General features: G+C 47.1%; 1 protein-coding gene across 8 annotated transcripts in view; it reads right to left on the bottom strand.

The window, feature by feature from the left end:
* Nucleotides 1-8,275: 8,275 nt before the first annotated feature.
* EPB41L5 (erythrocyte membrane protein band 4.1 like 5) overlaps nucleotides 8,276-9,878 on the bottom strand; it is a 155,652-nt gene continuing 154,049 nt past the window's right edge. For all 8 annotated transcript variants that reach the window (XM_081575976.1, XM_081575977.1, XM_081575973.1 and 5 more), the window contains one exon: nucleotides 8,276-8,529. In XM_081575976.1, the coding sequence (XP_081432102.1) occupies nucleotides 8,463-8,529 (67 nt within the window). In that variant the 3' untranslated portion in view covers nucleotides 8,276-8,462. The remainder of the gene's footprint in view (nucleotides 8,530-9,878) is intronic.

The following is a 9,878-nucleotide window of genomic DNA, read 5'->3' as shown; positions in this document are numbered from 1 at the left end:
GGATGCTTGTTAAGCCAAGGAAATCTCTTTTGTTTGCCATCTAAGCAACATGAGAACAGGATGAAAACTACACACATTTCTTCTAGCAGCTATCTCGACTCCTTAGGACTTAAATTCCATGGTCTTTCAGAGCCATGTCAGTTCCCACACCCTCACTTCAGGCTCCCCCAAATCCCCACTAAGTAGCAGTGAAATTCTCATACTCTTTGGTGTCATTAACCTTGATCTTCTCAAGGTGCCTGGTTTTACCACCATTGGTGCAAATATCAACATGGTAAAGGGAAAATGTATTTCAACATTATTATACCAATAGCTTTGACTTCCCAAACCCTAGGTTCCCTGAACTCAACTTTGAAAACCTCTAGATTGAATTATTTTCTCAGTATCTTCCTGTCTCGTGAGCCCCCATGGGCTGGGCCCCCCAAAATTGCAGTGAGTGCTGGCTCAGAGGCTGGCATCTCCATGATGCAAGTTTCAGGGATTAGCACATGAATGAAGGATCTGGGATTTGGAAGTTGACGTCAAGAACTCAGGACCCTAAGGCCAGACAAAGACACTACAAGTAAAGGAAATTACAGACAAATATCTTTTATGGATATTGATATAAAAATCCCACTAAAAATACCAGCAAACTGAATTCAGCAGCATGTTGAAAGGATTATACATCATGACCAAGTGGGATTTAGGCGTAGATGCAACGTTCAACATATGAAAACCAGTGAATGTAAGACACCACATTAACAAAATGAAAGAAAGTAAAAACACGTGGTCATCTCAATCAATGCAGAAAAAGCATTTGACAAAACTCAATATACTCTTTCATGATAAAAACATTCAGCTAAGTAGGAATGGAAGGAAACTGCTTCGACGTGATAAAGGCCAGATACGTAAAGCCCACAGCTGACATGATGCTCAGTGAAAACCTGAAGGCTTTTTGTCTTGTCACCTAAGGCTGCTCTAACAAACGATCATAACCTGAGTAGCTTAAACTGCAAGCATTTCTTTCCTGCAGTTCTGGAGGCTGGGAGCAGTGTTCCAGCCTAGCCGAATGCTAGGCAAGGGCCCCCTTCCTCAGCGCACGTGTACAGAGATAGGTGTCTGTGTTTCTTCCTCTCTCTATAACTGCATCTGTCGCATCACAGGGGCTCCACTCTCATGACTTCATCTAAACCTAATCAGATCAGGAAAAAACAAAGATGCCCTTTTTGGGGGGCCACTTCTACTGAATACTGGAAGTTCTAGCTAAAGAAATTAGCCAAGATAAAAAAAAAAAAGACATCCAAAATCAAAGGGAAGAAGTAAAATTATCTCTGGATATTCGCAGCAAAAGAATGAAGTTGGATCCTTACCGTACACAACACGTAACAATTAACTCAAAATGAATCAAGACATAAAAGAGCTAAAAACTACGAAACTCTTAGGAGAAAATACAGGGGGAAATCTTCATGACACTGCATTTGACAATGATTTCTTGGATGTGACACTCAAAAAGCACCAGCAACACAAGAAAAACATAAATCAGGCCACTAAAATTTAAAAATATGTACATAGCAGGACATTCTCAACACAGCAAAAACGCATTCCACAGAATGACAGAAAATATTTGTAGTCATATATCTGGTAAGAGATTAAAATCCAGGATATATAAGGAACTCCTAAAATTCAACAAACACAATTCAATTTAATAATGGACAAAGAATCTGAATAGAGATTTCTCCAAAGAATACATACAAATACTCAATAAACATATGAAAAGATACTCAGCATCACTAATAAACAGGGAAATAAAAATTAGAATTATAATCAGATATCACTTTTGTGTCTGACTCTTTGCAACCCTATGGACTGTAGCCCACCAGGCTCCTATGTCCATGGGATTCTCCAGATAAGAACACTGGAGTGGGTTGCCATTTCCTTCTCCATTATATCCATTAGGACAGGTATTATAAAAAAAAACTAACAAACTAAAACAGAGAACAGTATTGGTAAGGATGTGGAGAAACTGGAACACTTGTGCATTGCTGATGGGAACGTAAAATGACGCAGCTGCTGTGGAAATGAGTTTAGCAGTTCCTCAAAAAGAATGACATAATGGTTCTGCAATTCTACTTCTGGGTTTATTGGCCAGAGATTTGAAAGCATGGACTTGAACAGACACTCATACATGCGTGTTCACAGCAGTTTTATTCACAATAGCAAAAGGTGTAGGAGAGCAGGATTTTCCACCCCAAAATACGTCTTTTGGGCATATTAGTTATTTGGTTATTTTATAAGAAACAGCAGACATTTGGGAAACTCTGAAAATGCAAGTAGGAGTCACCTTCTGGTAAGGAATATGGACATTTCTAAGGGAAATCTCCATTTGTAAGGGCATCTTCCTCCCTGTACCAGTAACAGGGGGATGACCAAATCTCTAGAAACTTGTACCATCAGGGAGGCAGGACTTCAACTGAAAACAGATGCAGGAGGGCAGCTGGTGGGGATGCTGCACAGGCCAGGCATCCTCAGTGGCAGGTGAGGGCACGGACGCTCTGGTGTGCCTTTGGAAGGGGTGGATGGGATGAGTTCTGGGTCCCCCGTGGTTCTGAAAGCATGAGTCCATGCAGCCGTCCTGTTCACGGTCAGTGAGCCTTTCCTGGCCACACCCAGCCTGAGCTGTTGTGAAACTCTTCCTGGTGCAAGAACATCTGTGGGCATGTCCAGTCCTCGCAGAGAGCTCAATCTGTCCAAATCCACACTCCGTCTGTGTCTCCTGGGGCATATGGCATCAACGGCTCCATCGTACATGGTGGGAGATGGGCTGGGGGCTTCCTGTAGCTTCTTTCCAATGTTGGTCCATCTGGGCCTCTGGCCTGACTGCCCATGGATGCTGCTGACCCACAGGCTGGGTTGTCTCTCAAAAGGGTGACCACAGAGCAGTTTCTCTCTGCGTCACCACCAGACAGGCCTCTCCTTGCCTCTCCCTGCCCCTTGGCCACCTCGGCTTAGACACTGCCTGCCTCTAGGGCCTCCCAGGCCCCGCTCTGCGCCCTCAACTGCAGCCCAAGCCTGGGACAGCAGCTGGCCTGCAAGTCTCCTCTGGGTCTGTGGCCAAATGGGAGGAGAGAAAAATGTATCTCATGAACCTTCCCTGGTCCCCACCCTCGGCGGGGCAGGATAGAGGGACAGCTCAGCATCCCACTCAGCACCCCTGGGTCCTAAGTGGAGAGGGCAAAAGCCCTCCGAGGCCCCTGCTGCCGTAACTTGGTGATGAGCAGGACACATGCCAGAACAACCCAGCAGCCCCGTGGTTTCTGCACAGTGGTCCCCACACCCAGCTTTCCCACTCAGCTCTTAAAGGCTTCCTCCTCCCACTGGATGTCCCAGACTTAGGGCTCGGGGTCTGATGCCTGGAGCCTGCTGTTTGCTGTGTGTTCTGTAGCAATGGTGTCTGCTGGTCACCACTAGTAGGTTTGAAAGGGCTTCCCTGTGTCAGTGGGTGGCGGGAGGTTTGGTGTTACTGGTGGGGACGTGACACCCTTGCACAGATAGCCTGACACGGAGATGTTCAGTCACTGGGTGCTGTCTGTCCACCCAAGCATGTTGGGCTCAGAAAAGCAAAGCCCTGCCTGTCTGCCTTTTGGGTTAGGCAGAATGGGCTTCACTCTTGGGCTAGGGGGAGAGGGAGGACCCAGGACCCTGGCAGGTAAATCAGGGCTGCTGAGACAGCAGACCATCCAGGTCTCTGGGGACCTGGCTTCACCCCCTGACCCTGGAACCTGGGGGCGGATGTGCCCTCCTGGATAGAGTCCTGGGAGGTCCAATCTCCCCCAGCTGCCCACTTCTTTCTGCCTTTGGTTTGTGGGAAGGCCTGCAGCTTGGGGCATGTGGGACAACCCAACTGGCTGGGTTTGAGTCAGTTCTCAGTTCAAAGGTGTCCTCCCTGGGCCTGGTGTGGCCCGCAGGGCAGGCAAGGGGGTGCACGGGCAGTGGCACCGGGATGGCTGCCACTAGGTCTGAAAGGTAGTGAGCGGCTTCTTCCTGCACCATGCTGCTCTTCCCAGGATGTGCTGGGGATGGCCAGTGGGGTTTCTTAACTTTCAAAATGCCTCGACATCCAGATTTACACCACTCACACCAAAATGAACGCTGCACACTGTGGTGCTGCTCCTGCTCGACTCTTGCCAACAGCTCTGCTAAGAAGAGCTCAGTAGGCATGCATCACATGTCCAAGAAACTAGAACAGCTCACAAAACTGTTTCACGAAAGCTTTATTGGTGGTCATGTCTACAGCGGTCATCTCATTGTACAAACAACTCACAGGTGAGTGCAGTGCTGCTAGTACAAGTCATATAAAACTGTGGGACACATTGCAGGAATAGTGCACTTGATAAAAAAATAAATTACACTTTGAAAGCTACTTCAAAGCTTTATACATATAAAAAGTAAACACAAAATAGTTAGTGAGGTCCTCGTAACCGTCTATCATATCCACACAGGAAGATTAAAGAGCAGAGGTCTACGCCCAAATGCTTCTCTGATGAATAAAAACCCTGGAAAAGGACTGAATCATTGTCTCCATCAGTGTGATAAAGTGACTCGCAGATCCCACCTCTCAGAGCTGGAGACAATCACAGCTCTGCCAGCATGTGAATTCAGCAGAATTCAGGGCAAATTTCAGTGAACCAAACAAACTTCCTCATCCTGCAGCCTAACAGACAGGAAAAGCTCCCAACATTCTTCTGAACATTCAGGAACCATAGGTTTACATTTGTGAGAGGAATAAGAACAAATAATATGGAATGTGTATTATGCATTAGAAGATTCCAGGTTTCTAAGCAACCAAAACGCTGAGGGCACAACGGATCAGAACTGGGAGCCCTCCCGGCCTCTCGGGGATGAGAGCCCAGGACTGTCTTGTCCACGTGGGAGTGAGGATGCCAATGGAGAAATGCCAGGGCCTCCAGGGACAGAGCACCTGCAGAGCCTGTCTGAACACCTGCTGGCTCCCGGGAGCCATCTGCCAGAAACTGCCAGGAAGATGTCCCTTCCTGCAGCCAAGCCAGGCACTCACCTCCATCTACACCGTGCACACTCGGGTGGCAGGGGGCAGCCGAGTCTTCACCACCTCCGCTCCTCACTTTCTGCCTTCTGTCCCTGCCCTCAATGAGAAGCTGAGAATTTGGCTTCTCAAGAGCCTGACTTACAGAAAAACAAGAGAACTTCCCTCTGTGCAAATGACTGCCAAATAATCTGCTCTGAGGAGGTTTCTGCAGTGACTTGTCTAAGCCTGCAAGGGCTTGTCCAAGAGGAGACAGAGGCAGTGTTGGCCAGAAATGAGACGCTGAGGAACAAGCAGTCAGGGAGCAGGGGGCACCCCGGGGCTTTCACCCTCCAGTGTCCACAGAACATCTGTGACCGCACAAGTAGATATAGATAAAGACAAAAACTTAGGAGACTATAAGACATGTTTAATAAAAAATTTCTCAAAACAACATCAACATTTTAGGAAAGCACCTAAGAGTATTTCTAAATTTATCAAGATCAAAGGAATCTAATCATTCCTTTGTTCAGCAGGGTTTCCACAAGGGCAGGAATGCAAGAACAATGAGCCCTTCCTGTGCACACAGATGCTATGACCTTTGTATGGTCCTGAGAAACAGGATTTCATGTGCTACTTCACCAGTTTTCAAGAAAAGTCTAGGGGAGAAGACTGAAACCTACCAACCTGACTTTAAATCCCACCCACACACCCAGGCCAGCTCTCCATTCCCCCACCTCTCTGAGGGCTAGGACGTGAGCTGATCTGCACCTTAGCTCTTAACACTGACAACCGCAGGTGGCAGGAGATGAGGGGCTCAGCACTAACTGAACTCTGCAAATCACAAGAAATTGCAGATCCTCATAGACCAACCAGGCAATGGCAAGAGGACAAAAGTAGCTCCCACCCACCCACCCTGAGCCCCCTAAACCGCTCACAGCCACAAGCACCATCATCCTAGCTCCCAGGGAGTCACCAGAGTGAAAACTGGAAAGAAAGTGACATAGAACGGAGCCTCTGGCTCAAGCAGGCTTCTGTTACTTCCACCAAACAGGTCTATCAGCTCAGCTATAAACCCTCTCCAAGTACCCTCCAATGCAGGGATGCTAACAGTGCTCCCACACACTGTCATTCTTGCTCTTTCCAGACACGTGACAGGATTAGACATGGCCAGTACTCTCTTCAGCTACACAGTACTAACGCAGAGGAGACTCTCTAGATATAGCAAAGCTTCCCACCCGACCAGTCAGTAGCACATCACCTCAGAGCTGCACTCAGCTCTGATGGGCTGGTTCCAATACACAGGAGGATGCTAAGATCTTCCATCATCAGGAACTGTGCCTGAGGGCCAGCAGTCAGCAGGGCCACCTCAGCAGGACCCCCACTGCCCCCCTGCCCACTTCAATGTAACCACCTGCCCACTGGTCCATCCAGAGTCCCCACACACTCGGCTCTCTGCCAGCATCCTCACTGACTCACACCTGCTGCTCCTCCCCCTTTCCGCCCTGCCCCAGGCTCAGGTGAGCAGAGCAGGGTGAGCCTTACAGTTGCCTGGGGACAGCAGACAGGAAAGGAGATGTATACTTGACAGGCATCTTTTCTGTCAGCACTAATTTATTAAAATATCAATTTCCATATTTACCACTCTTTGTTAGAACCTGAAACAAACTTTTAGATTGAGATTCAAATGAATTTTAAGAAAGTCTCCTCAGTGTTCTGACTGGCAAGAATACAGGTACCAGAAGACACAAAGGTAATGGAATATTTTCAACAACCTAGTTCCAAAATCTAGAAAACATCTCTGTGACCAGAAACACAACCTTAACGTTCTACCTGCAGGGTCGTCAGTGTGCTGAAAACACAATATCCAGTCCAGCATGTCCTGGGTCAAGTCCACAATCTCAGCCTAAGGGCTACAGGAGGTAGCCAACAAGAAGGGCCAACTCCCTTGCCTTCAGCAAAACTGTTTGGTGTGAAGTAGTTTCCAACCTCTACAGGTCCCGGAAACAGCACAGAAAGAAAACCCTCTCCAGTCAGACACAAGCATGTGACTGCCTGAGCTGACATGTTACAGGGAACCCATGACTAGACCATGGAGTTTTAAAGATCTTAAAACTGCATGTTTTTCTTATGGAGAACAGCAGACATTAACACTCAATTAAGTTCTGGTTTCTGCCGGGCAGGAAACCAAAACCAGATTCCAGGAGGTATACTTTAACATCAGCCCTTGATAACAGGGATTAACGACAACTTCCCAACAGTTTCCAGATCACCCTCATTCCCCATGGCAACTGAAGTTTACTTTACACATTCCAAAGTTTTAAAGCTAAAAGAGTATTTTTCTGGGTGTTGAAATTCTTTTCTCTATTTTCTATAATGAGCATATACCACCTTAACATCCAGAACTTTCTGTATAGATGGAAAGTAATGAGGAAATTTGAAAGAACCCCTTTAAACTAACACAAAACCCTAACATTCTCTCAATACCTGCATTTAGTTTCAGATGTGAATACCCCTAACCCGATCCCCTATTTCTATCCTGGTATTTTTTCCTTCAGTTTACAAAATCTAAGTTTATTCAGCTTACATTAAAAAGAAATGGAGCCCTCATCCAAAGAGGTGCCCAGAAACTACTGTGCTCTCCTTCAGTCCCTGAGTCAACATGGCCTTCAGCCCCATGCAGCCCAGGAGGAAGTGTGGGTGCCTGGAGGAAATACCTCAGGGTCTCTGCAACCCTACCCACCTCTTCCAGACCAAAAAGTGACAGGTGTGTGAGGGCCATGTAGACATGCTTCCTGAAGGGAGGCTGGGCTGAAAACACATGCCAGGCAACTAACTTTTCTGTAGTTCTTCTCAAGGTCTATCCTATCTTGATGTAAACTTGAAGTGTTAAGACAGCCAGTCCAGCAAAAAAGTCAAAAGTATGGGAAGCATCTGAAAATCCTCTGTATTCTAAAAACTTCTCTTTAGTAATCATTAATCTATCTAAATCCCCGATTTCCAGGCAATGCACAGAAAGCTACAATTTCTCTAGCAGGCATTCAAGGACACTCACCCTGACACCAGCGAGAGAAGTAACCTTTGCCAGGCTGATGGTGCCCACCAGGGACAGCCCACCCAAGGGGGCGCTGCGAATGGTCACAACCACTAGGTGGAGCCAAGAGCTCGGAGGAGACCACAGGGCAAGGCACTCCCACTGTGGGGCATGCACAACCTCAGCAGAGTCGGGCAAAGAAAAAGACTGCATTGCGTCACTTGGGCGAAAGAGTAGTGTAATTAGCCCTTCCAGGTGGACGGAAATGTAGCTGCTTTTTCATGGAACTGAAGTCTAAACCAGGTGAGCTTTTTACCCACAAGTGCAGAACCGGCTCCAGCAGAAGTGGACTCTGGGATGGACGGCTGGGGGCCCTGCCTTGGGTCACAGGCACAGAGCGACCATCTCTCAGAGCTCAGTCGTCAGCAAACACTTCTGCTTCAAGGTGGCTTCTCCAGCTGAGGCTGGAGCAGAGCTGACAGGAAGAAAGAATGTGTTATTCAGTTTCTGGAAAATGAAAAGACAACCCTCCCACAAAAGAGTAACATTCATCTCCCCACCAGTGCCCCATAGAGCACGAGGAGAGCATGGGGGACTGCTTTGTAAACCTAATTCAGCAATTTCACACAAGGTCATTTTCTACATAACCATTGCTTTTTTCATCTTGAAATGGACTCTAAAAGACACTGATTTCCCCTACTTCCTTGAATAAAATACACTGAACAAACACCTAGTTTCTTGCTGAGTCAGGGCTGTTACTAGAACAAGGATGACATGGACAATGTGGTGAGCAGGATGGCCACATGCGCAGGAAGCAGCAGGGTAGGGGGTCCTGCACTCATAGCTAGCCTGGTGCCCACAGCAGGGTCTGAGGAGGGACCACCTCCTCTGCTTGTTGGAGCTAAAGGAAGAGTACAAGCACTTGGTCTTTGGGACTTCCCTGGGGGTCCAGTAATTAAAACTCTGCACTTCCAATGCAGGGGGTGTGGGTTTGACTCCTGGCTGGGGAACTAAGATCCCTCCTGCTATGTGGTAGAGCCAATAAATAAATATTTTTTAAAAAGTACGTGGGCTTTGCCTGAGGTGAAGAGCACGGGATGAAGGTGCAGAGACGTAACAGCACCTACTTCGGTTTCACAAAAACCGAAAACAATATCAAAGTACCAAGGACAGAGATTAATGTCAGAAGCACTAGCAAGACATAAATGAAAAAGCAGTCAGCAGTCACTTGAACTCCCTTCTCCATTTCTACCCGACAGAGACAACACTGCCACCTGGTTTCTCCTGGTGTTTCCCTTCATGTTTTGGATCTCGGGTTCTCAAAGTGTAGTCCCTGGAACTTGTCATAAATGCAAGTTCTCAGGCCTCGCTTCAGGCTCCCTGAACCAGAGACTCAGGGCAGCCCAGTGCCTGTGCTCTAAGCTGCCCTCTGGCGCTGTGACCTACAGCGTCCTGACTGCCCTAAGGCATGTGGTTCCACAATGACACCCTGCCCCATGGTCCTCCCTTCCTATCTTCTCAACATAGTTTTGGAACAATTGTGATCATGTTAACATTCAATGCTTGCTATAATTACATAAATATTTTCACAACTCAGTCTAAGTGTATTATATTTCCTCCCTTACATAATCTGTTTTCTCTGGACTGAGTAACTGCCTTGTTTTTCACTGTAACTGCATGTCCAATACTTAGTTTCTAACAATTTATCCTTAACCTTGCAAACACACCATGGTTCTGTTCTCATGTAATTTTTCTTTAATTTAGGGGTGGGTAATTCTGTGCTTTGTCATTTTCCCTTGGCAATATCCTTCCTGGAATGCTACG

Source organism: Giraffa tippelskirchi, chromosome 3 (genome assembly GCF_054371585.1).
Source record: "Giraffa tippelskirchi isolate mGirTip1 chromosome 3, T2T-mGirTip1v1.2.pri, whole genome shotgun sequence".
In the NCBI taxonomy this organism is placed as follows: Eukaryota; Metazoa; Chordata; class Mammalia; order Artiodactyla; family Giraffidae; genus Giraffa; species Giraffa tippelskirchi.
Note: the sequence above shows the minus strand (reverse complement) of the source record. Positions and strands in the feature narration are given on the sequence as shown.